The following is a 27,135-nucleotide window of genomic DNA, read 5'->3' on the forward strand; positions in this document are numbered from 1 at the left end:
TGGGAGCCATCGCCGACCCCCTCCTCAATCACCTTGATGCTTCAATCTTCCTCGCCACTTTGAGATGGAGTTGATCATGACTCCACCCCTCGTCCCAGGTCTTTTCCATGAGTCAGCTCGTGTTCTCTGACCTTTTCAGTGCCGTTTCTGGTCTCCACGAGGCAGCTCTCCAGATACAGCACAGCTCTGGATCCTTCGATCGAGGTACAAACTGTATGTCACATGCTCCAACAGTTTCCATACACAAATGAGACAAAAAGATCAAGCAGGAGGCATAGAAAAAGTATAATAATTAGATTGATTTGCTATCTGAAAGTTGTCGCCCGAGGAATCTTGACCGGAAGTGAGCTAGAAGCTGTCTTTGAGTGTGTTGGTAAGTACTTTCAGACTTCTTCTGCCTGTTGCGAGAGGGAAGAAGAGAAAATGTCGAAGGTGGGTGGGGCCTTTGATTATTCTGGCTGCTTTACTGAGGCAGCAAGAAGTAGAGACAGAGTTCATGGATGGGGAGGCTGGTTCCTGTGATGTGCTGATGTTACTTGCGGTCATGTACAGAGCAGTTGCTGTACCAAGCTGTGATAGATCCAGAATGAATGCTTCTGTAAGGGGTCACCCCTCAATCTCTCCCTTAAAACAGTGCTATAGAACTTCTCAGATCAAGCTACAGTGAGCAGCAAATTTTCACCCTGATCAGGTTTGAGGAGTTGACAGAACCACCAACATACAGCAGGGGGCGCCATTGAGCTGCTGGCCAATATACATTCAGTGGCCACCTTATTAGGTACACCCGTACACCTGTTCATTAATGCTAATATCTAATCATGGCAGCATCTCAATGCATAAAGGTATGCAGACATCGTCGAGAGGTTCAGTTGTTCAAACTAAACATCAGAATAGGGAAAAAATGTAGCTAATGTTAAGCATTCGAGGTATTTAGTGATTAGCAAACAAGAAACAGCCTACCTTGACACCATTCAAATCATTGTTGGGGACTTAATTCAGGCTTATTTGAAGAAATCTCTGCCCATTAATCATCAACATATCACCTACAGCACCAGGGGTCCCAACACACTCGACTACTGCTATACTACGAGTAGGAATGCCTACCATCTATTCCTAGACTCCATTTTGGGAAATCTGATCATCTGGCAATCATCTTCCTACTAGCAGACAGGCAGAGGCTAAAGAGCAAGACTCCAGAGATAAAGGCAACAGAGGTGGTTGCGGGAGGTAGAGCGACTATGAGATTCCTTTGAGTCGGTGAACTGGACCATGTTCCAGTATTCACCAGAGGATCTGAATGTCACAGTTGTCAATGACTTTAATAAAACAGGCATAGATGAGTTTGTCCCCACAAAATCATCCAGTCTTCCTCAACTAGAAGCTCTGGATGAACCAAGAGGTCTCTAATCTGCTGAGGACCAGATCAGTGGCATTCAGGTGTGGCAACCAATAAAATACAAGAGGTCCAGGTATGGCTTCTGGAAAGCCATCTCGTATGCGAACTTGCAATTCTGGACCAAACTTGAATCACTGTAGGATGCTCGACAGCTGTGGCAGGGATTGAATCTTATTGCCTCCTACAAAATGAATCCAAGTGAGAAAGATAACAACAAGGTTTTGATCCCAAATGGCCTCTTGTGTCTTTTATACTTAATTTGACTGCCTAAACATGGAGGCTGAGCTGATAACTGGCTGGAGTGTTCATTGATATCTTTAACCTCTCTCTTCGGCAGTCTGAGGTACTCGCCTGCTTCAATTGTACCAGTGCCTAAGATTAAAGTGGTAACCTGCTTCAACAACTAGTTGCACTTATGTCCACTGTGATGAAGTGCATTGACAGGTTGGTGATGAAACATATCAAACTCCTGCCCAAGGAGCAACCTGAATCTTCTCCAGTTTGCCTACCATCACAACAGGTGGATGCCATTTCATTGGCTCTTCACTCAACCCTGAAACATCTGGACAGTGAAGATGCATACATCAGGATGCTCTTCGTTGACTACAGCTTGGCATTCAGTACCATCATCCCTTCAAAACTAATCAATAAGCTCCAAGACCTAGGCCTCAATAACTTCTTGTGCAACTACATCCTCAAGTTCCTCATTTTCAGATGCCAGTCAGTTTGGATTGGCAACAACATCTCCTCCACAGTCACCATCAACACAGGTGCACCACAGGCTATGTGTTTATCCCCTTGGTTTACTCACTTTATACTTATGACTGGGAGGCTACGCACAGCTCCAAAGTCACTTTTAAGTCTGCTGATGACACCATTGTTGTGGGCTGCATCAAAGGTGGTGATGAATCAGCATATAGGAGGGAGATTGAAAATCTGGCTGCGTAATGTCACAAAAGCAGCATCTCACTCAATGTCAGCAAGACCAAGGAACTGATTATTGACTACAATAGGAAGAAACCAGAGGTCTATGAGCCAGTTCTAATCAGAGGTGGAGAGAGTCAGCAACTTTAAATTCATTGGTGTTATCATTTCAGAGGATCTGTCTTGGGTGATTACAAAGAAAGTACAATAGCCCCTCTATCTTCTTAGAAATTTGCGAAGATTTGGCACGTCATCAAAAACTCTGAACTTCTGTAGATGTGTGGTGGAGAGTATATTGACTAGTTGCATCGCGGCTTGGTATGGAGACATAAATGCCCTTGAACAGAAAAGCCTACAAAAAGTAGTGAATACAGCCCAGTCCATCACAGGAAAGCCCTCGCCACCAGTGAGCACATCAGCATGCAGCACTGTCACAGGAAAGCATCATCCATCATCAGGGATACCCACCACCCAGGACAAGCTCTCTTATCACTGCTGCCATCAGAAAGGAGGTACAGAAGTCTCAGGGCCACACTACCAGGCTCAGGAACAGTTGTTACCTCTCAACCATCAGGCTCTTGAACCAGAGGGGATAATTTCACTCATCCCAACACCAAACTGTTCCCACAACCTATGAACTCACTTTCAAAGACTCTTCATCTCATGTTCTCAATATTTATTGCTTACTTATTTATTATTATTTTGTTGTTTCTTTGTGTTTACTGTAAATGCCTGCAGGAAAATGAATCTCAGAGTTGTATACAGTGACATTTATAAACTTTGATAATAAATTTATTTTTGAACGAAGTGACTTCGACCATGGTGCCAGATGGGATGGCTTGAGTGTCTTAGAAACTGCTGATCTCTGGAATTTTTATGCACAACATTCTCTAGAGTTATAGAGAATGGTGTGAGAAACTAAAAACATCCAGTGAGCAACAGTTCTGTGGGCGAAAACATGTTGTTAATAAAAGAGGTCAGAGGAAAATGGCCAGACTGGTTCAAGCTGACAGGAAGGTGACAGGAACTCCTGTAACCACGTGTGATAACAATGGTGTGCAGAGGAGTATCTTTGAGCGCACAGCACGTCAAACCTTGAAGTGATGGCAACTGGAGCAGTGGAAGAACACTCCTGGGGCCACTTACACCCCTGTACCTAATAAAGTGGCCACAGAGTGTAATTGAGACTAGAACTATAGGGCCATAGCATCAGGGGAGTCGATTTAGGACAGAGATGAGTAGAAAATGCTTTTTCCAGAGAGTAATGAATCTGTGGATTCTCTGCCCAGGGAAACAGTAGCGGCTACCTCATATAAATATATTTTAAAACACTAATGTTTGCCTAGTAGGGGAATTAAGGGTTATTGGAAAAGTCAAGGCCAGATCAGAGTTAAACAGTCCCCTGTGATGTGTCTGGAATTTACGGAGGGTTATGAGGACTGCAGAAGGAGGAGGACGTTCCTGGATTAGGTCAGGCTCTGTTGGAGGACACCACCACCCCACCAAGACTGGGACAAGAGTTGAAACAGGAGTGGGAGGTTTGGGCTGAGGGCTTCTGTGGGAAGTGGGGCTGACACTGAAATGGGGACTTCACCTCACTGATGGTCTAGATCACAAAAAACACAAGAGAATGGGAGCAGGTGTAGACCATTCAGCCCCTCAGCCCTATCCCACCATTCATAGAACAGAGAACAGTACAGAACGAAACAGGCCATTCGGAACATGATGTTTGTTCATTTATTTGTTTACTTATTCCGCAATACAGCACAGTAACAGGTCCTTCTGGCCCTTTAGCTCACACAACCCCATTATACTCTTGTACCAATTAACCTACTAACTTTGGAATATGAGAGGAAACCAGAGTGCCTGGAGAAAACTCACATGGTTACGGGGAGAATGTACAATCTCCTTACATAGAGGAGCAGAATTCAACCCAGGTCACTGGTGCCGCGATAGCATTATATGCTACAGTGCTGCCCAGGATGTGCTGATCTAGGTATCATTTTTAAACTAAATGTTCTCCTCCTCTGTATCATCCATATCTCTCCATTCCCTTCATATTAATAATCTATCTAAAAACCTGTTGAACTCCACCAAACTGCTTGCTCTCACCACTAACCCTGGTAACTCATTTCATGTATCCATCTCTTTCTGTATGAAAAAAACTTGCCTCTCACGTCACCTTTAAACTTTCCCCCTCTAACTTCAAAAAGAAAAGTTGTGTTTGACATTTCTGCCCTGGAGAAAATATTCTGTCTGCCCTATCTATGGCTCTCATAATTTTAGTAACTTCTTTTGGGTCTCCTGTCAGCCTCTGATGCTCTAGGGTCAACAACCCAAGTTTATCCAACCTTTTCTTGTACCTCATACCCTCTAACTGAGGGTAAACCTCTTTTGCACCTTCACCACAGTTTCCATGTCCTTCCTATAACGGGGTACCTACACACAATACTCAAAGTGTCGTCTAACTGAAGTGTTGCATAGCTGCAGCACGATTTCTTTATTCTATTACTTAATGCCCGAGTCAATGAGGGCAAGCATGCCATGTGCTCTTTTTATCACCTTAGCCACTTTCACCGAACTGTGGTCCTGGACCCCAAGTTCAATTTATACCTCAATGCTATTAAGGGATCTACCATTAACTGTTTTCATTTGACCTCTTCACAGTTGCCCAGATTAAACTCCCATCTGTCACTTCTCTGTCCATATCAGTAACTGATCGATGTCCCACTGATTCCTTTGGTAGTCTTTTGTATTATCCACAATCCACCGATCTACAACCGTACCAACCAACCCCTCTACATTTTCATCCAAGTCATTGATGTGTGTCACAACAACAGAGGTATTCACTGTCACAAACGAGAACATCTGCAGATGCTGGAAATCCAAGCAGCACACACAAACAACACACACAAAATGCTGGTGGAACGCAGCAGGCCAGGCAGCATCTATAAGGAGAAGCACTGTCAATGTTTCGGGCCGAGACCCTTTGTCAGGACGGGAGATAAGATGAGTCAGAGTAAGAAGGTGGGGGGGGGGAGGAGAGAAGAAGAAACACAACATGATAGGTGAAACTGGGAGGGGTGGAGTAAAGAGCTGGGGAAGGGGGAATCTGATAGGAAAGGACAGAAGGCCATGCAAGAAAAAAGGGGGAGGAGTACCAGAGGGAGGTGCTGGGCAGGTAGGGAGATAGGGTGAGAGAGGGAATGGTGAATGGGGGGGGATACTGTGATCACTGGTTGGCCTCATCTCCTCTTCTGTGGTACTGGAGTGTGCACTACCTAATAAAGTGGCTACAGGAGTGAAATGCGTGTGGCCTCCTAGCCCATCCACTTCAAGGTTTGATGTTTTGTGCATTCGGAGATGTTCTTCTGCACACCACTGGTGTAACTCATGGTTAATTGAGTTACTGTTGCCTTCCTGTCAGCTTGAACCAGTCTGGACATTCTCCTCTGACCTCTCTCATTAACAAGGCGTTTTCGCTCATAGAGCCGCTGCTCGCTGGATGTTTTTTGTTTCTCGCACCATTCTCTGTAAACTCTAAAGACTGCTGTGTGTGAAAATCCTATGAGATAAGCAGTTCTGAGGTACTCAGACCATCCTGTCTGGCACCAACAATCATTCCATGGTCAAACTCACTTAGATCACATTTCTTCTGCATTCTGACGTTTGGTCTGAACAACAACAGAACCTCTTGGCCATGTCTACATGCTTTTATGTATTGAGTTGCTGACACATGATTGGCTGATTAGATATTTGCATTACGTAAATAACATAGCACTATGTTTTTCTCCATCCCCTTGTATTCTGGGATCTTTCAAATATTTATCCATCTCTATTTTAAATACTTCTAATGACCCAGCTTCCACTAACCACCAGTGAGAATTCAGATATCACCAGGGTTTGAGGGTTGAGAGTGATGGTACCATTTCATGACTGCCCTGGCCAGCTTCAAGTAGAGTCTCCCAGTCCAGGGAGCCAGGCTGGAGGGGCTTTCTGCTGCTCCAGGGCAGCTGTGCAGACTGAAACTCTGTGTTTGTATAGCACCTGTAACATAGTGAGACTTGGCATAATGTTTGCTAAGAATGGTCATCAAGCAAAGCCCAATGCCGGCACTCATGCCTCTAGGGACCTGGATTTGAACCTAACCTCTGGTGCTGTCTGTGTGGACTTTGCATGTTCTCCCTGTGACCAAGTTAGTTTCCCCTGGATGTACCAGTGTCCACTGACTTCCCAAAGGCATGTAGGGTTGGTGGTGGGCTGTAAAATGCCCCCTGTGTGTGGGTGAATGTGGGGAGATTAAAACATTGGATCAATGTAATTGGGTGGTTGATGATTGGCACTGACTGAAAGACCAGTTTCTGTGTCACTTGTCTCAAATTGAAGGACCTTAAGGTTGTCATAGCCAGAGGAGTTATTGGGGATAAGCTCCTACTACCGATTAAATGCTCCCAATGGTTGGCATCTCAAATATCGTCTGACAGCCAAGCCCAGACTGATTGGCTGCATTATGGCCTGGTATGGGAACACCAATGCTTTTGAGCAGAAAATCCTACAAAAGGTAGTGGATTCAGTCCGGTACATCACAGGTAAAACCCTCCCAACCATTGAGCACATCTACATGGAACGTTACCATAGAAAAGCAGCATCCATCATCAAAGATCGGCACCACCCAGGCCACGCTCAGATAGAAGGTACAAGTGCGTCAAGACTCGCACTACCAGGTTCAAGAACAGTTACTACCCCTCAACCATCAGGCTCTTGAACAAAAGGGGATAACTTCACTCATTCTATTTCTGGTATTCCCACAACCTATGGTCTCACTTTAAGAACTCTTATCTTGTTATTTCATGCACTCATTATTTATTGCTATTTATTTATATTTGCCTTTGTTGTCCTCTATGCTTTTGCTCTTTCATTGATCCTGTTTATAGTTACTGTTCTGTAGATTTTCTGAGTATGCCTGCAGGAAAAAGAATCTCAGGGTTGTATGTGGTGCCATGTGTGCAATCTGATAATAAATTTTACTTTGAGCTTTTAATGCTGACTGGCAACTCCTGCAACGCCACTGGTGCCAAACTGTATTGATCTCTGCTGTTCGTTTGGATTCATCAGCTGTGTGGAGGGGGGAGGCTACAGCCTGCTCTCCATATCGTACTGCTTTGGCTTAGGTACAGTTTGCATATCACATAGATAGCTAGGGTGCAATATCCATGGTCAACCCCAACCTCACTGTCTTTAATTTCAACTCTGGAATGATTCTCTAACAAAAGCCACAGAAACAAAAATAGGAAAGCAAAATACTACAAATGCTGGAAATTGGAAACAGAAAAAGTTAGAAATACTCAGCAGGTCATTGTGTTATGGAATATTGTGTTCAGTTCTGCTGTATAGGAAGGATGTGGAAGCTTTAGAGGGGATGCTGTCTGGATTATAGAACATGTCCTATGAGGAAAGGTTGATTCAGCTAGGAATTTTCTCTTTAGAACAGGGAAGGATGAGAGGGGACATGATAGAGGTGCAGATGATAATAAGAGGAATAAGTAGAACAGTCAATTTTTCCCATGGCAGAAATGGCTGATGGAAGAGGATATAATTTTAAAATGATTGGAAGAAAGTAAGGGAGGTATGTCAGAGGTAGTGCTTTTATACAGAGCGTGATGGGTGTATGGAACATTCTACCATGGTAGAGATGGATACAGAGATATGGATATGAAAGAGAAATGGAGGGCTACGTGGGAGAGGAACGATTAGATTGATCATGGAGTGGTTTCAAAGGTTGGCACAACATCATGGGCCATTGGGCTTGTACTATTCTATGTTTTATATATATGTAAAAATATACACACATACACTTTGATAATAAATTTACTTTGAACCCTATCTACATGTGTTGCTGTTTTCCTGGAACTATGGACTTGAATCTTAAGACCCTCTGTAAATCGGTGCTGTTAAGGGTCCTGCCATTTACTGTGTCCATTCCCCTTACAAACCTGTGGTGTGCTTTTACTGTGCTGTGCTGTACTGTTCTGTGTTCTGTGTTCTAGGTCAGGCAGCGCCTAAGGAGAGAGGAACAAAGATTTTGCTTCGAGTTGATGAGCTTCCTCTGGGAATATTGACTCTCAGCTGCTGCCTGACCTCTTTTAATTTCAGTGACCCATACTGAAGAAAAGATGGAATTTGAGGTAGGGAATTCCAGAACTCAGGTCCAGCCGAAGGGAATGGTGGAGAGTCTGAAGGGTAATGGCAGTCAGCCAGTGGTGTAGTGGAAAGGGGCTGTGATCTGACCCCATCCTGAAGGGGAAAGCTTCAACAGTGGAAATTCAGAGGGAAATAGTTTTCGGATTGGTGGAGAAGCAGAATCAGGCTTAGGACTGACATATGTTGTGAAATTTGCAGCAGCAGCAGTGCAATGCAAGACATAAAAGTTATTATAAATTACAAAAAGAATATATTAAAAAATGCAAAAAGAGCAAAATAATGAAATAGTGTTCATAGTAGTAATAATAGTGCACCTCACAGGATCCATCTGTTAAACTGCTGACGTTTACAGACGACACAACTGTCATTGGCTTTATCCGAGACGGTGACGAGTCTTCATACAGACGGGAGGTGGAACGGCTGGCCCTCTGGTGTGGTCAGAACAATCTGGAGCTAAATACGCTCAAGACTGTGGAGATGACAATGGACTTCAGGAGGAGCCCCCCAATACTCCCCCCCCCCCCCCACTCACTATACTCAACGGTATTGTGTCTGCTGTGGAGACCTTCAGATTTCTGGGTGTCACAATCTCCCAGGACCTGAAGTGGACACCCAACGCGGACACTCTTATCAAAAAGGCTCAGCAGAGGTTGTATTTCCTACGTCAACTCAGGAAGTACAACCTGCCTCAGGAGCTGCTGATTCAATTCTATTCAGGAATAATCTAGTCTGTTCTCTGTTCGTCCATCACTGTCTGGTTTGGATCAGCTACCAAACAAAACAAGAATAGACTCCAAAGAACCGTCAGGGCTGCGGAAAGGAAACTGCCCTTGATCCAGGACTTGTATGTATCTAGAGTCAGGAAGCGAGCAAGCAGCGTTATTGTAGACCCATCACACCCTGGACATCACCTGTTCCAACTCCTTCCTTCTGGTAGGCCTTTAAATCACTGTATGCCAGGACAAATAGGTACAAGAACAGTTTCTTTCTGTATGCCATCAGTCTTATGAGCACTTGAATTTTAGTCTATTATAAATCAAGTCCACCTGTACATTCAATGAGGTGGACCTCATTGTATATAGTTTATGATTATTTGCACTATTGTTTTTGTTTGCTTTTAATTCTGTACAGAGAGCGCTCAGGGAAACCGGCATCAAATTCCCTGTATGTGTCCTCGTACTTGGCGATACTAAAGGATTCTGATTCTGATTCATGGGTTCATGGACTGTTCACAAGCCTGATGGCAGAGGGGAAGAGGCTGTTCCTAAAACACCGAGTGTAAGTCTTCAGGCTCCTGTAACTCCTGAAGAGGGTATGTCCCAGATGGTGAGAGGCCTTCATAAAGGATAACAACAGACATTTCCAGCATCTGCAGATTTCCTCGTGTTTGCTCTTCATAATGGACGCTGCCTTCTTGAAGCATTGCCTTTTGAAGATGTCTTCAATGGGGAGGCATCACCATTGGGGCCAGGCGCCTCGCAAGGGTTCACACTCTTGAAAGATGCAGAAAGAGTGAGGCTAGGGCATTAGAACCCAGCATACTTTTACCTCGCACACAGTAATTTATAATGAAATGGTTAATTCAACAAACAGGCACTGGGTGTAATCTCATCCACCACTGCCCTCATCAACAATTCCATTAACAGAGCAGTTTGCTGCTGACCAGGTTAAGTGCCTGAAGGATCGTTAACAAAAGCAAGTACTTGCTATTTATGCAATCCATTCAGTGAAATTTGATGCAGAAAGAAGGGATTGAATTCAGCTGTTTGATGAAAGATCAGAATAAGACTTCCTGGAAACGTTAATAGTGCTCAGTAGGAACCACTGGAGAGTTACAATGTGACCCTCCTTCAATTCCGGCCCTCCCACAGTGTTGCTCCCTCAGTACTGTCCCTCCCACAGTGTAGCTCCCTCAGTACTGTCTCTCCCACAGTGTTGCTCCCTCAGTACTGTCTCTCCCACAGTGTTGCTCCCTCAGTATTTTCCCTCCCACAGTGTTGCTCCCTCAGTATTTTCCCTCCCACAGTGTTGATCCCTCAGAACTGTCTCTCCCACACTGTTGCTCCCTCAGAACTGCCCCCCCACAGTGTTGCTCCCTCAGAACTGTCCCTCCCACAGTATTGATCCCTCAGAACTGTCTTTCCCACAGTGTTGCTCCCTCAGAACTGTCTCTCCCACAGTGTTGCTCCCTCAGAACTGCCCCCCACAGTGTTGCTCCCTCAGTACTGTCCCTCCCACAGTGTTGCTCCCTCAGAACTGCCCCCCACAGTGTTGCTCCCTCAGAACTGTCCCTCCCACAGTGTTGATCCCTCAGTATTGTCCCTCCCACAATGTTGCTCCCTCAGAACTGTCTCTCCCACAGTGTTGCTCCCTCAGAACTGTCCCTCCCACAGTGTTGATCCCTCAGAACTGTCCCTCCCACAGTGTTGCTCCCTCAGAACTGTCCCTCCCACAGTGTTGATCCCTCAGAACTGCCCCCCACAGTGTTGCTCCCTCAGAACTGTCCCTCCCACAGTGTTGATCCCTCAGAACTGTCCCTCCCACAGTGTTGCTCCCTCAGAACTGTCCCTCCCACAGTGTTGATCCCTCAGAACTGTCTCTCCCACAGTGTTGCTCCCTCAGTATTGTCCCACCCACAGTGTTGATCCCTCAGAACTGTCCCTCCCACAGTGTTGCTCCCTGAGTACTGTCTCTCCCACAGTGTTGCTCCCTCAGAACTGTCCCTCCCACAGTGTTGCTCCCTCAGTACTGTCCCACCCACAGTGTTGCTCCCTCAGAACTGTCTCTCCCACAGTGTTGCTCCCTCAGAACTGCCCCCCACAGTGTTGCTCCCTCAGTATTGTCCCTCCCACAGTGTTGCTCCCTCAGAACTGTCCCTCCCACAGTGTTGCTCCCTCAGAACTGCCCCCCACAGTGTTGCTCCCTCAGTATTGTCCCTCCCACAGTGTTGCTCCCTCAGAACTGTCCCTCCCACAGTGTTGCTCCCTCAGAACTGCCCCCCACAGTGTTGCTCCCTCAGTATTGTCCCTCCCACAGTGTTGCTCCCTCAGTACTGTCCCACCCACAGTGTTGCTCCCTCAGAACTGTCCCTCCCACAGTGTTGCTCCCTCAGAACTGCCCCCCACAGTGTTGCTCCCTCAGTATTGTCCCTCCCACAGTGTTGCTCCCTCAGAACTGTCCCTCCCACAGTGTTGCTCCCTCAGAACTGCCCCCCACAGTGTTGCTCCCTCAGTATTGTCCCTCCCACAGTGTTGCTCCCTCAGAACTGTCTCTCCCACAGTGTTGCTCCCTCAGTATTGTCCCTCCCACAGTGTTGCTCCCTCAGAACTGCCCCCCACAGTGTTGCTCCCTCAGAACTGTCCCTGCCACAGTGTTGCTCCCTCAGAACTGCCCCCCACAGTGTTGCTCCCTCAGTATTGTCCCTCCCACAGTGTTGCTCCCTCAGTATTGTCCCTCCCACAGTGTTGCTCCCTCAGAACTGCCCCCCACAGTGTTGCTCCCTCAGTATTGTCCCTCCCACAGTGTTGCTCCCTCAGAACTGTCTCTCCCACAGTGTTGCTCCCTCAGTATTGTCCCTCCCACAGTGTTGCTCCCTCAGAACTGCCCCCCACAGTGTTGCTCCCTCAGTATTTTCCCTCCCACAGTGTTGCTCCCTCAGTACTGTCTCTCCCACAGTGTTGCTCCCTCAGTATTGTCCCTCCCACAGTGTTGTTCCCTCAGAACTGTCTCTCCCACAGTGTTGCTCCCTCAGTACTGTCTCTCCCACAGTGTTGCTCCCTCAGTACTGTCCCACCCAAAGTGTTGCTCCCTCAGAACTGCCCCCCACAGTGTTGCTCCCTCAGTATTTTCCCTCCCACAGTGTTGCTCCCTCAGTACTGTCCCTCCCACAGTGTTGCTCCCTCAGAACTGCCCCCCACAGTGTTGCTCCCTCAGTATTGTCCCTCCCACAGTGTTGCTCCCTCAGAACTGTCTCTCCCACAGTGTTGCTCCCTCAGTATTGTCCCTCCCACAGTGTTGCTCCCTCAGAACTGCCCCCCACAGTGTTGCTCCCTCAGTATTTTCCCTCCCACAGTGTTGCTCCCTCAGAACTGTCTCTCCCACAGTGTTGCTCCCTCAGTATTGTCCCTCCCACAGAGTTGCTCCCTCAGAACTGTCCCTCCCACAGTGTTGATCCCTCAGTATTGTCCCTCCCACAGTGTTGCTCCCTCAGTATTGTCCCTCCCACAGTGTTGCTCCCTCAGAACTGTCTCTCCCACAGTGTTGCTCCCTCAGAACTGCCCCCCACAGTGTTGCTCCCTCAGTATTGTCCCTCCCACAGTGTTGCTCCCTCAGAACTGTCCCTCCCACAGTGTTGCTCCCTCAGAACTGCCCCCCACAGTGTTGCTCCCTCAGTATTGTCCCTCCCACAGTGTTGCTCCCTCAGAACTGTCTCTCCCACAGTGTTGCTCCCTCAGTATTGTCCCTCCCACAGTGTTGCTCCCTCAGAACTGCCCCCCACAGTGTTGCTCCCTCAGAACTGCCCCCCACAGTGTTGCTCCCTCAGAACTGTCCCTGCCACAGTGTTGCTCCCTCAGAACTGCCCCCCACAGTGTTGCTCCCTCAGTATTGTCCCTCCCACAGTGTTGCTCCCTCAGTATTGTCCCTCCCACAGTGTTGCTCCCTCAGAACTGCCCCCCACAGTGTTGCTCCCTCAGTATTGTCCCTCCCACAGTGTTGCTCCCTCAGAACTGTCTCTCCCACAGTGTTGCTCCCTCAGTATTGTCCCTCCCACAGTGTTGCTCCCTCAGAACTGCCCCCCACAGTGTTGCTCCCTCAGTATTTTCCCTCCCACAGTGTTGCTCCCTCAGTACTGTCTCTCCCACAGTGTTGCTCCCTCAGTATTGTCCCTCCCACAGTGTTGTTCCCTCAGAACTGTCTCTCCCACAGTGTTGCTCCCTCAGTACTGTCTCTCCCACAGTGTTGCTCCCTCAGTACTGTCCCACCCAAAGTGTTGCTCCCTCAGAACTGCCCCCCACAGTGTTGCTCCCTCAGTATTTTCCCTCCCACAGTGTTGCTCCCTCAGTACTGTCCCTCCCACAGTGTTGCTCCCTCAGAACTGCCCCCCACAGTGTTGCTCCCTCAGTATTGTCCCTCCCACAGTGTTGCTCCCTCAGAACTGTCTCTCCCACAGTGTTGCTCCCTCAGTATTGTCCCTCCCACAGTGTTGCTCCCTCAGAACTGCCCCCCACAGTGTTGCTCCCTCAGAACTGTCCCTGCCACAGTGTTGCTCCCTCAGAACTGCCCCCCACAGTGTTGCTCCCTCAGTATTGTCCCTCCCACAGTGTTGCTCCCTCAGTATTGTCCCTCCCACAGTGTTGCTCCCTCAGAACTGCCCCCCACAGTGTTGCTCCCTCAGTATTGTCCCTCCCACAGTGTTGCTCCCTCAGAACTGTCTCTCCCACAGTGTTGCTCCCTCAGTATTGTCCCTCCCACAGTGTTGCTCCCTCAGAACTGCCCCCCACAGTGTTGCTCCCTCAGTATTTTCCCTCCCACAGTGTTGCTCCCTCAGAACTGTCTCTCCCACAGTGTTGCTCCCTCAGTATTGTCCCTCCCACAGAGTTGCTCCCTCAGAACTGTCCCTCCCACAGTGTTGATCCCTCAGTATTGTCCCTCCCACAGTGTTGCTCCCTCAGTATTGTCCCTCCCACAGTGTTGCTCCCTCAGAACTGTCTCTCCCACAGTGTTGCTCCCTCAGTACTGTCTCTCCCACAGTGTTGCTCCCTCAGTATTGTCCCTCCCACAGTGTTGCTCCCTCAGAACTGCCCCCCACAGTGTTGCTCCCTCAGTATTGTCCCTCCCACAGTGTTGCTCCCTCAGTATTGTCCCTCCCACAGTGTTGCTCCCTCAGAACTGTCTCTCCCACAGTGTTGCTCCCTCAGTACTGTCTCTCCCACAGTGTTGCTCCCTCAGTACTGTCCCACCCACAGTGTTGCTCCCTCAGAACTGCCCCCCACAGTGTTGCTCCCTCAGTATTGTCCCTCCCACAGTGTTGCTCCCTCAGTACTGTCTCTCCCACAGTGTTGCTCCCTCAGTATTGTCCCTCCCACAGTGTTGCTCCCTCAGTACTGTCTCCCCAACAGTGTTGCTCCCTCAGTATTGTCCCTCCCACAGTGTTGCTCCCTCAGTATTTTCCCTCCCACAGTGTTGCTCCCTCAGTACTGTCTCTCCCACAGTGTTGCTCCCTCAGTATTGTCCCTCCCACAGTGTTGCTCCCTCAGAACTGTCTCTCCCACAGTGTTGCTCCCTCAGTACTGTCTCTCCCACAGTGTTGCTCCCTCAGTACTGTCCCACCCACAGTGTTGCTCCCTCAGAACTGCCCCCCACAGTGTTGCTCCCTCAGTATTGTCCCTCCCACAGTGTTGCTCCCTCAGTACTGTCTCTCCCACAGTGTTGCTCCCTCAGTACTGTCCCTCCCACAGTGTTGCTCCCTCAGTACTGTCTCCCCAACAGTGTTGCTCCCTCAGTATTTTCCCTCCCACAGTGTTGCTCCCTCAGTATTGTCCCTCCCACAGTGTTGCTCCCTCAGTACTGTCTCTCCCACAGTGTTGCTCCCTCAGTATTTTCCCTCCCACAGTGTTGCTCCCTCAGTATTTTCCCTCCCACAGTGTTGCTCCCTCAGAACTGTCTCTCCCACAGTGTTGCTCCCTCAGTACTGTCCCTCCCACAGTGTTGCTCCCTCAGTATTGTCCCTCCCACAGTGTTGCTCCCTCAGTACTGTCTCTCCCACAGTGTTGCTCCCTCAGTATTTTCCCTCCCACAGTGTTGCTCCCTCAGTACTGTCTCCCCAACAGTGTTGCTCCCTCAGAACTGTCTCTCCCACAGTGTTGCTCCCTCAGTATTGTCCCTCCCACAGTGTTGCTCCCTCAGTATTTTCCCTCCCACAGTGTTGCTCCCTCAGTATTTTCCCTCCCACAGTGTTGCTCCCTCAGTACTGTCTCTCCCACAGTGTTGCTCCCTCAGTACTGTCCCTCCCACAGTGTTGCTCCCTCAGAACTGCCCCCCACAGTGTTGCTCCCTCAGTATTGTCCCTCCCACAGTGTTGCTCCCTCAGAACTGTCCCTCCCACAGTGTTGCTCCCTCAGAACTGCCCCCCACAGTGTTGCTCCCTCAGTATTGTCCCTCCCACAGTGTTGCTCCCTCAGTACTGTCCCACCCACAGTGTTGCTCCCTCAGAACTGTCCCTCCCACAGTGTTGCTCCCTCAGAACTGCCCCCCACAGTGTTGCTCCCTCAGTATTGTCCCTCCCACAGTGTTGCTCCCTCAGAACTGTCCCTCCCACAGTGTTGCTCCCTCAGAACTGCCCCCCACAGTGTTGCTCCCTCAGTATTGTCCCTCCCACAGTGTTGCTCCCTCAGAACTGTCTCTCCCACAGTGTTGCTCCCTCAGTATTGTCCCTCCCACAGTGTTGCTCCCTCAGAACTGCCCCCCACAGTGTTGCTCCCTCAGAACTGTCCCTGCCACAGTGTTGCTCCCTCAGAACTGCCCCCCACAGTGTTGCTCCCTCAGTATTGTCCCTCCCACAGTGTTGCTCCCTCAGTATTGTCCCTCCCACAGTGTTGCTCCCTCAGAACTGCCCCCCACAGTGTTGCTCCCTCAGTATTGTCCCTCCCACAGTGTTGCTCCCTCAGAACTGTCTCTCCCACAGTGTTGCTCCCTCAGTATTGTCCCTCCCACAGTGTTGCTCCCTCAGAACTGCCCCCCACAGTGTTGCTCCCTCAGTATTTTCCCTCCCACAGTGTTGCTCCCTCAGTACTGTCTCTCCCACAGTGTTGCTCCCTCAGTATTGTCCCTCCCACAGTGTTGTTCCCTCAGAACTGTCTCTCCCACAGTGTTGCTCCCTCAGTACTGTCTCTCCCACAGTGTTGCTCCCTCAGTACTGTCCCACCCAAAGTGTTGCTCCCTCAGAACTGCCCCCCACAGTGTTGCTCCCTCAGTATTTTCCCTCCCACAGTGTTGCTCCCTCAGTACTGTCCCTCCCACAGTGTTGCTCCCTCAGAACTGCCCCCCACAGTGTTGCTCCCTCAGTATTGTCCCTCCCACAGTGTTGCTCCCTCAGAACTGTCTCTCCCACAGTGTTGCTCCCTCAGTATTGTCCCTCCCACAGTGTTGCTCCCTCAGAACTGCCCCCCACAGTGTTGCTCCCTCAGTATTTTCCCTCCCACAGTGTTGCTCCCTCAGAACTGTCTCTCCCACAGTGTTGCTCCCTCAGAACTGTCCCTCCCACAGTGTTGCTCCCTCAGAACTGCCCCCCACAGTGTTGCTCCCTCAGTATTGTCCCTCCCACAGTGTTGCTCCCTCAGTACTGTCCCACCCACAGTGTTGCTCCCTCAGAACTGTCCCTCCCACAGTGTTGCTCCCTCAGAACTGCCCCCCACAGTGTTGCTCCCTCAGTATTGTCCCTCCCACAGTGTTGCTCCCTCAGAACTGTCCCTCCCACAGTGTTGCTCCCTCAGAACTGCCCCCCACAGTGTTGCTCCCTCAGTATTGTCCCTCCCACAGTGTTGCTCCCTCAGAACTGTCTCTCCCACAGTGTTGCTCCCTCAGTATTGTCCCTCCCACAGTGTTGCTCCCTCAGAACTGCCCCCCACAGTGTTGCTCCCTCAGAACTGTCCCTGCCACAGTGTTGCTCCCTCAGAACTGCCCCCCACAGTGTTGCTCCCTCAGTATTGTCCCTCCCACAGTGTTGCTCCCTCAGTATTGTCCCTCCCACAGTGTTGCTCCCTCAGAACTGCCCCCCACAGTGTTGCTCCCTCAGTATTGTCCCTCCCACAGTGTTGCTCCCCTCAGAACTGTCTCTCCCACAGTGTTGCTCCCTCAGTATTGTCCCTCCCACAGTGTTGCTCCCTCAGAACTGCCCCCCACAGTGTTGCTCCCTCAGTATTTTCCCTCCCACAGTGTTGCTCCCTCAGTACTGTCTCTCCCACAGTGTTGCTCCCTCAGTATTGTCCCTCCCACAGTGTTGTTCCCTCAGAACTGTCTCTCCCACAGTGTTGCTCCCTCAGTACTGTCTCTCCCACAGTGTTGCTCCCTCAGTACTGTCCCACCCAAAGTGTTGCTCCCTCAGAACTGCCCCCCACAGTGTTGCTCCCTCAGTATTTTCCCTCCCACAGTGTTGCTCCCTCATTACTGTCCCTCCCACAGTGTTGCTCCCTCAGAACTGCCCCCCACAGTGTTGCTCCCTCAGTATTGTCCCTCCCACAGTGTTGCTCCCTCAGAACTGTCTCTCCCACAGTGTTGCTCCCTCAGTATTGTCCCTCCCACAGTGTTGCTCCCTCAGAACTGCCCCCCCACAGTGTTGCTGCCCTCAGAACTGTCCCTGCCACAGTGTTGCTCCCTCAGAACTGCCCCCCACAGTGTTGCTCCCTCAGTATTGTCCCTCCCACAGTGTTGCTCCCTCAGTATTGTCCCTCCCACAGTGTTGCTCCCTCAGAACTGCCCCCCACAGTGTTGCTCCCCTCAGTATTGTCCCTCCCACAGTGTTGCTCCCTCAGAACTGTCTCTCCCACAGTGTTGCTCCCTCAGTATTGTCCCTCCCACAGTGTTGCTCCCTCAGAACTGCCCCCCACAGTGTTGCTCCCTCAGTATTTTCCCTCCCACAGTGTTGCTCCCTCAGAACTGTCTCTCCCACAGTGTTGCTCCCTCAGTATTGTCCCTCCCACAGAGTTGCTCCCTCAGAACTGTCCCTCCCACAGTGTTGATCCCTCAGTATTGTCCCTCCCACAGTGTTGCTCCCTCAGTATTGTCCCTCCCACAGTGTTGCTCCCTCAGAACTGTCTCTCCCACAGTGTTGCTCCCTCAGTACTGTCTCTCCCACAGTGTTGCTCCCTCAGTATTGTCCCTCCCACAGTGTTGCTCCCTCAGAACTGCCCCCCACAGTGTTGCTCCCTCAGTATTGTCCCTCCCACAGTGTTGCTCCCTCAGTATTGTCCCTCCCACAGTGTTGCTCCCTCAGAACTGTCTCTCCCACAGTGTTGCTCCCTCAGTACTGTCTCTCCCACAGTGTTGCTCCCTCAGTACTGTCCCACCCACAGTGTTGCTCCCTCAGAACTGCCCCCCACAGTGTTGCTCCCTCAGTATTGTCCCTCCCACAGTGTTGCTCCCTCAGTACTGTCTCTCCCACAGTGTTGCTCCCTCAGTATTGTCCCTCCCACAGTGTTGCTCCCTCAGTACTGTCTCCCCAACAGTGTTGCTCCCTCAGTATTGTCCCTCCCACAGTGTTGCTCCCTCAGTATTTTCCCTCCCACAGTGTTGCTCCCTCAGTACTGTCTCTCCCACAGTGTTGCTCCCTCAGTACTGTCTCTCCCACAGTGTTGCTCCCTCAGTATTGTCCCTCCCACAGTGTTGCTCCCTCAGAACTGTCTCTCCCACAGTGTTGCTCCCTCAGTACTGTCTCTCCCACAGTGTTGCTCCCTCAGTACTGTCCCACCCACAGTGTTGCTCCCTCAGAACTGCCCCCCACAGTGTTGCTCCCTCAGTATTGTCCCTCCCACAGTGTTGCTCCCTCAGTACTGTCTCTCCCACAGTGTTGCTCCCTCAGTACTGTCCCTCCCACAGTGTTGCTCCCTCAGTACTGTCTCCCCAACAGTGTTGCTCCCTCAGTATTTTCCCTCCCACAGTGTTGCTCCCTCAGTATTGTCCCTCCCACAGTGTTGCTCCCTCAGTACTGTCTCTCCCACAGTGTTGCTCCCTCAGTATTTTCCCTCCCACAGTGTTGCTCCCTCAGTATTTTCCCTCCCACAGTGTTGCTCCCTCAGAACTGTCTCTCCCACAGTGTTGCTCCCTCAGTACTGTCCCTCCCACAGTGTTGCTCCCTCAGTATTGTCCCTCCCACAGTGTTGCTCCCTCAGTACTGTCTCTCCCACAGTGTTGCTCCCTCAGTATTTTCCCTCCCACAGTGTTGCTCCCTCAGTACTGTCTCCCCAACAGTGTTGCTCCCTCAGAACTGTCTCTCCCACAGTGTTGCTCCCTCAGTATTGTCCCTCCCACAGTGTTGCTCCCTCAGTATTTTCCCTCCCACAGTGTTGCTCCCTCAGTATTTTCCCTCCCACAGTGTTGCTCCCTCAGTACTGTCTCTCCCACAGTGTTGCTCCCTCAGTACTGTCCCTCCCACAGTGTTGCTCCCTCAGTACTGTCTCCCCAACAGTGTTGCTCCCTCAGTACTGTCCCACCCACAGTGTTGCTCCCTCAGTATTGTCCCTCCCACAGTGTTGCTCCCTCAGAACTGCCCCCCACAGTGTTGCTCCCTCAGTACTGTCCCTCCCACAGTGTTGCTCCCTCAGTACAGTCTCCCCAACAGTGTTGCTCCCTCAGTACTGTCCCACCCACAGTGTTGCTCCCTCAGTATTGTCCCTCCCACAGTGTTGCTCCCTCAGAACTGCCCCCCACAGTGTTGCTCCCTCAGTACTGTCCCACCCACAGTGTTGCTCCCTCAGTACTGTCTCCCCAACAGTGTTGCTCCCCTCAGTACTGTCCCACCCACAGTGTTGCTCCCTCAGTATTGTCCCTCCCACAGTGTTGCTCCCTCAGAACTGCCCCCCCCACAGTGTTGCTCCCTCAGTACTGTCCCTCCCACAGTGTTGCTCCCCTCAGTACTGTCCCACCCACAGTGTTGCTCCCTCAGTATTGTCCCTCCCACAGTGTTGCTCCCTCAGTACTGTCCCACCCACAGTGTAGCTCCCTCAGTATTGTCCCTCCCACAGTGTTGCTCCCTCAGAACTGCCCCCCACAGTGTTGCTCCCTCAGTACTGTCTCTCCCACAGTGTTGCTCCCTCAGAACTGTCCCTCCCACAGTGTTGCTCCCTCAGTACTGTCTCTCCCACAGTGTTGCTCCCTCAGTACTGTGCCTCCCACAGTGTTGCTCCCTCAGTACTGTCTCTCCCACAGTGTTGCTCCCTCAGTACTGTGCCTCCCACAGTGTTGCTCCCTCAGTACTGTCTCTCCCACAGTGTTGCTCCCTCAGTACTGTCCCTCCCACAGCGCGGCTCCCTTAGAACTGTCCCTCCTGCAGCATTGCCCCTCAGTTCTTTTCCTCCCACAGTGTGATTCTCTCTCAGTATCTCTTTTTCTTACAAACGTACAGAAGTTTATTCAAACACAAACAGAGGTCAGGGGTCTACAGTACTGTTAATGATTTCAGATTAAAATGCAGTTACTAAAATCGACAAAACACTGTAATGTACAAAATCCTCCACTGTACCCATGATGATCATGTACTCCCTCTGCAAGGAAACCTGGGCATGAATGTAGCCCTGGAAGAGGAGCAGGCAGTTGGCTTGGGCAGAATTCCCATTGCCTGGATCTAGGAATGGCCTTCTTGACCAAGCATACCGAGCTTCCGAGCAAGCATACCATATTTCTCCCCCAAATGACCTACACCCCCTCACCCCTCCCCACAGAACTGGGTGATTGTAATTTAGGAGTGCAGGGCTGAAGTGTGGCCATAACTTGAAGAACAGCGCCTTCAGATACTCAAACAGACAGCAGCACTCACACATGCCATTATATATGGTGCATCGTCTCCTCCCTCCTTCCTCAGAACAGCCCTTCCGGCTCTGTGAACATCAGTTTCTGGAGACACAAGAGGTTGCACATGCTGGAATCTGCTGGGGGAAACAGCAGGTTGAGCAGCATCTGTGGGGTAAAGGAATTGTTCATTTTGGATCTAAACCCAGTGTCGGCTGAGATGGGAGATGGTCGGTATGGAGAGGAGGAGGGTTGAGACTCGAAGCCTCTCCCCTCACCTTTCTGAGACAACTGTTCTTTATCTTCTACCCCTCCTCAGTCCACCAGTCAGCTTGGATCCCTGTCTCATCCTTTCCCTTCTCCCCTTTCAGTCCTGATTCAACCCTGAAATGTCAACATTTCCTCTCCCTCCCCAGATGCTGCTCAACCCACTGAGTTACTCCAGCACACTGCTTGTTGCAGCCTTAGTTCTATGTGCTGGTCTCTGGATTGAGATGTCACCCTCCCACACCACCCTTTGCCCCCACCCCGTGACTCGTTGTTGGGGTGTCATGACCCTTAGCTCTTAATACAGGGGGCAAGGGGAGACCCCAGGGCATGGAGGCAGAGACATCCTCAGAAGGAGCCTGTTGATGGGATTGGTGGGAAGGGGAGCGTGCTGCGGGAGGGGCAGGCTCCTGAGCTGGCTTAACACCCCAACTCCCTGCCACTGTGTCCGCAGATTTTCACTCGGTACGGGAAATGCTACACCTTTAACTCAGGGAAGGAGGGTTATCCTCTCCTGACCACGATGAAGGGCGGCACCGGCAATGGCCTAGAGGTGATGCTGGACATCCAGCAGGACGATTACCTGCCCGTGTGGGACAAGACCGGTAGGTGCACAGGGCCCCTATACAGCACAGGGTCAGAGGGCGGAGATGGAGATAGGGAGGCTGGGAGGGGAAGGGAAGGAGGTGGGAGGGGGGCGGGTAGAGTGGAAGAGGTGGGGAGGAGGGCAGAGTAGGGGAGCGGATGAGGGGGATTGGAGGGGAGAAGATTGAGGGAGAGAATGAGGAAGAGGGCTATGGAGGAATGGGAGAAAGAAGGGATGGAGATGGAGAAAGGAGTAGGGTGGTAGAAGATGGGCAGGATTGAGAGAAAGGGTAGTGTGGGAGGGGATGGGGAGGTGAGAGAGGGATTGGAGGGAGAAGATGAGAGAGGGCTGAGGAAGAATGGGGAAAGTAAGGAAGGTTTGAAGTGTTTGGGAATGAAAGAGATTGCGGAGAGGTGATGTAGATTGGGGACAGAGAGGGGAGCTGAGTGAGGGGAGAAGGTAAGATGGATGTGGCTGAGAAGGAGATGGGCATGGAGGTGTGAGGGAGAAGCCAGAGAAAAAGGAAGCGATGGGGGATGGTGGAGAGAGGATGTGAAGGATAGGAGGCAGTGCAGATGAATGGGTTGAGGAAGTGGTGGAGGGTGGGGGGCAGGTAAAGGGAGGTGTGGGATAGATGAGAGGGAAAGTGAGGGAGGGAGGCGGGGAATGGGGAAGGTAAGGTGGGGGATGGACAGGGAGAAGAGAGGTGAGGATGGAGGGAGCTGGGAGGATGGAAGGGTGAGGGTAATGGGGGGTGGATGGGAGAGGGGAGGAGCAAGACTGAATGGTGGCGAATCCTGGGAAGGTTTATAGCATTTGGGGATCTTACAAGTGAGACCAGCATTTATTGGCTGTTCCCCCACTGTCCCTGAGGTGGTGGCTCCTCCAATGGCTGTAGTCCCTCTGATAATGGGATTTCCATGGTGTTCCTGTTTGGGGGTTTGGTCCCACCACAGCTGCCAGAGGTTAAATTTGGTTCCTCTGATAAATCAGACTCTGGTCTTGGTAACAAAGGTCATGAACCGCCAAATGATGGTGAAAACCCTTCCTTGCCTAGAGTGGGTGATGGGTGTCTCCCATGAATGGTCAGAGGGTCGTCAAGGACACAGAGGGATGGGGTACAAATGTTGTCCTTGTGGATGGTTAATAAATGCTGGCATTGTGGGTGGGGACTAAATGCTGTCCCCACCCACGAGGTACAAACCAAAGATTGGTGTTGTTTACCAGAGCTGCTGGTGGAACAGTGTGTTGTGGGACATGGTGTCTTTGGGATGGAGGGCTGCAGCTGTCAGGTGGCTGAATCTTTCTGCTGATCAATGCCTCTGTCCCCCCCCCCCCCCTCCAATATCCATTGGTCCAGAGGAAACGTCCTTCGAAGCTGGCCTTAAGATCCAGATCCACACGCAGGATGAGCCTCCCTACATCCATGAACTTGGCTTCGGGGTGGCACCAGGCTTCCAGACCTTCGTCTCCACCCAAGAGCAGCGGGTAGGGGTCCCATTTGTTTGCTATGTATTATTCAGTGCTGACCGTCCACCTACCAGATCCTAGCTGCCTCCCGATCGTTCCCCATCATGTAATCATTTGCCGTCAGTTCTGTTCCCATCCAACCCACCCCACACGCAACTACCCACCTACAAATGCCCACACAACTACCCCTCCTTATCTCTTCCCCACTCTTCAACCCTCTTGTCTCTCCCCAATGTTCAACCCTTCCCTTTCTCCAACACTCCCCGCCCCTCCCCACTCTCCAACCCTCCCCGTCCCCTCCCCGATCTCCAACCCTCCCCTGCCCTCCCCGATCTCCAACCCTCCCCGTCCCCTCCCCGATCTCCAACCCTCCCCTGCCCTCCCCAATCTCCAACCCTCCCCGTACCCTCCCCGCTCTCCAACCCTCCCCATCTCCTCCCCACTCTCCAACCCTCCCCTGCCCTCCCCTATCTCCAACTGTCTCCACCCCTCCCCACTCTCCAATCCTCCCCACCCCTCCCCTGCCCTCCCCAATCTCCAACCCTCCCCGTACCCTCCCCGCTCTCCAACCCTCCCTGTCCCCTCCCCAATCTCCAACTGTCTCCACCCCTCCCCACTCTCCAATCCTCCCCACCCCTCCCCAATCTCCAACCCTCCCCTGCCCTCTCCAATCTCCAACCCTCCCCTGTCCTCCCCAATCACCAACCCTCCCCAATCTCCAACCCTCCCCATCCCCTCCCCACTCTCCAACCCTCCCCGTCCCCTCCCCAATCTCCAACCCTCCCCTGCCCTCCCCGCTCTCCAACCCTCCCCGCTCTCCAACCCTCCCCACTCTCCAACCCTCCCCCTGACCTCCCCAATCTCCAACTGTCTCCACCCCCTCCCCGCTCTCCAACCCTCCCCACTCTCCAACCCTCCCCATCCCCTCCCCACTCTCCAACCCTCCCCGTCCCCTCCCCAATCTCCAACCTTCCCCTGCCCTCCCCAATCTCCAAACCTCCCCGCTCTCCAACCCTCCCCTGCCCTCCCTAATCTCGAACCCTCCCCGCTCTCCAACCCTCCCCACCCCCTCCCCACTCCCCAAACCTCCCCACCCCTCCCCAATCTCCAACCCTACCCTGCCCTCCCCGCTCTCCAACCCTCCCCACCCCCTCCCCACTCTCCAATCCTCCCCAACCCTCCCCAATCTCCAACCCTACCCTGCCCTCCCCGCTCTCCAACCCTCTCCATCCCCTCCCCACTCTCCAACCCACCCCACCCCTCCCCAAACTCCAACCCTCCCCTGCCCTCCCTAATCTCAAATCCTCCCCACTCTCCAATCCTCCCCTGCCCTCCCCAATCTCCAACCCTCCCCTGCCCTCCCCACTCTCCAACCCTCCCCGTCCCCTCCCCGATCTCCAACCCTCCCCTGCCCTCCCCGATCTCCAACCCTCCCCATACCCTCCCCACTCTTCAACCCTCCCCATCCCCTCCCCACTCTCCAACCCTCCCCTGCCCTCCCCAATCTCCAACTGTCTCCACACCTCCCCACTCTCCAATCCTCCCCACCCCTCCCCACTCTCCAACCCTCCCATGCCCTCCCCAATCTCCAACCCTCCCCGTACCCTACCCGCTCTCCAACCCTCCCCGTCCCCTCCCCAATCTCCAACCCACCCCTCCCCACTCTCCAATCCTCCCCACCCCTCCCCAATCTCCAACCCTCCCCTGCCCTCCCCACCCCTCCCCAATCTCCAACCCTCCCCACTCTCCAACCCTCCCCGTCCCCTCCCCAATCTCCAACCCTCCCCGCTCTCCAACCCACCCCACCCCTCCCCAATCTCCAACCCTCCCCTGCCCTCCCCAATCTCCAACCCTCCCCTGCCATCCCCGATCTTCAACCCTCCCCGTACCCTCCCCACTCTTCAACCCTCCCCATCCCCTCCCCACTCTCCAACCCTCCCCTGCCCTCCCCAATCTCCAACTGTCTCCACACCTCCCCACTCTCCAATCCTCCCCACCCCTCCCCACTCTCCAATCCTCCCCACCCCTCCCCAATCTCCAACCCTCCCCGTACCCTACCCGCTCTCCAACCCTCCCCGTCCCCTCCCCAATCTCCAACCCACCCCTCCCCACTCTCCAATCCTCCCCACCCCTCCCCAATCTCCAACCCTCCCCTGCCCTCCCCACCCCTCCCCAATCTCCAACCCTCCCCTGCCCTCCCCATCCCTCCCCGTCCCCTCCCCAATCTCCAACCCTCCCCGCTCTCCAACCCACCCCACCCCTCCCCAATCTCCAACCCTCCCCTGCCCTCCCCAATCTCCAACCCTCCCATGCCCTCCCCACTCTCCAACCCTCCCCGTCCCCTCCCCGATCTTCAACCCTCCCCTGCCCTCCCCGATCTCCAACCCTCCCCGTCCCCTCCCCACTCTCCAACCCTCCCGGTCCCCTCCCCGATCTCCAACCCTCCCCTGCCCTCCCCAATCTCCAACCCTCCCCGTACCCTCCCCATCCCCTCCCCACTCTCCAACCCTCCCCTGCCCTCCCCAATCTCCAACTGTCTCCACACCTCCCCACTCTCCAATCCTCCCCACCCCTCCCCACTCTCCAACCCTCCCCTGCCCTCCCCAATCTCCAACCCTCCCCGTCCCCTCCCCAATCTCCAACCCACCCCTCCCCAATCTCCAATCCTCCCCACCCCTCCCCTATCTCCAACCCTCCCCTGCCCTCCCCAATCTCCAACCCTCCCCTGCCCTCCCCACCCCTCCCCACTCTCCAACCCTCCCAGTCCCCTCCCCAATCTCCATCCCCTCCCCACTCTCCAACCCTCCCCCTGCCCTCCCCAGTCTCCAACTGTCTCCACCCCCTCCCCACTCTCCAATCCTCCCCACCCCTCCCCACTCTCCAACCCTCCCCGCTCTCCCCAATCTCCAACCCTCCCCGCTCTCCAACCCTCCCCACCCCTCCCCAATCTCCAACCCTCCCCTGCACTCTCCGTAACCTCCCCGCTCTCCAACCCTCCCCGTCCCCTCCCCAATCTCCAACCCTCCCCGCTCTCCAACCCTCCCCAGCCCTCCCCAATCTCCAACTGTCTCCACCCCCTACCCACTCTCCAATCCTCCCCACCCCTCCCCACTCTCCAACCCTCCCCGTCCCCTCCCCACTCTCCAACTGTCTCCACCCCACTCTCCAATCCTCCCCACCCCTCCCCACTCTCCAACCCTCCCCGTCCCCTCCCCACTCTCCAACACTCCCCTTTCCTTCCCCACTCTCCAACCCTCCCCATCCCCTCCCCGCTCTCCAACCCTCCCCTGCCCTCCCCAATCTCCAACCCTCCCCTGCCCTCCCCGTACCCTCCCCGCTCTCCAACCCTCCCCATGCCCTCCCCACTCTCCAACCCTCCCCTTCCCCTCCCCAATCTCCAACCCTCCCCTTCCCCTCCCCAATCTCCAACCCTCCCCACTCTCCAACCCTCCCCATCCCCTCCTCACTCTCCAACCCTCCCCTGCCCTCCCTAATCTCGAACCCTCCCCACTCTCCAATCCTCCCCACCCCTCCCCAATCTCCAACCCTCCCCTGCCCTCCCCAATGTCCAACTCTCCCCATCCCCTCCCCTCTCCAACCCTCCCCGTCCCCTCCCCAATCTCCAACCCTCCCCTGCCCTCCCCAATCTCCAACCCTCCCCGCTCTCCCCAATCTCCAACCCTCCCCGCTCTCCAACCCTCCCCACCCCTCCCCAATCTCCAACCCTCCCCTGCCCTCTCCGTACCCTCCCTGCTCTCCAACCCTCCCCATCCCCTCCCCACTCTCCAAC

At 52.7% G+C, this 27,135-nt stretch overlaps 1 protein-coding gene across 1 annotated transcript in view; it reads left to right on the forward strand.

Annotated features, from left to right (window-relative positions):
* LOC140727697 (acid-sensing ion channel 1-like) overlaps window positions 1-27,135 on the forward strand; it is a 74,677-nt gene that overhangs the window by 21,644 nt on the left and 25,898 nt on the right. The window contains exons 3-4 of the mRNA XM_073045364.1: window positions 21,744-21,894; window positions 23,236-23,363. Of these exons, the coding sequence (XP_072901465.1) occupies window positions 21,744-21,894; window positions 23,236-23,363 (279 nt within the window). The remainder of the gene's footprint in view (window positions 1-21,743; window positions 21,895-23,235; window positions 23,364-27,135) is intronic.

The sequence above is a fragment of the Hemitrygon akajei genome, chromosome 1 (genome assembly GCF_048418815.1).
Source record: "Hemitrygon akajei chromosome 1, sHemAka1.3, whole genome shotgun sequence".
NCBI classification, from domain to species: domain Eukaryota; kingdom Metazoa; phylum Chordata; class Chondrichthyes; order Myliobatiformes; family Dasyatidae; genus Hemitrygon; species Hemitrygon akajei.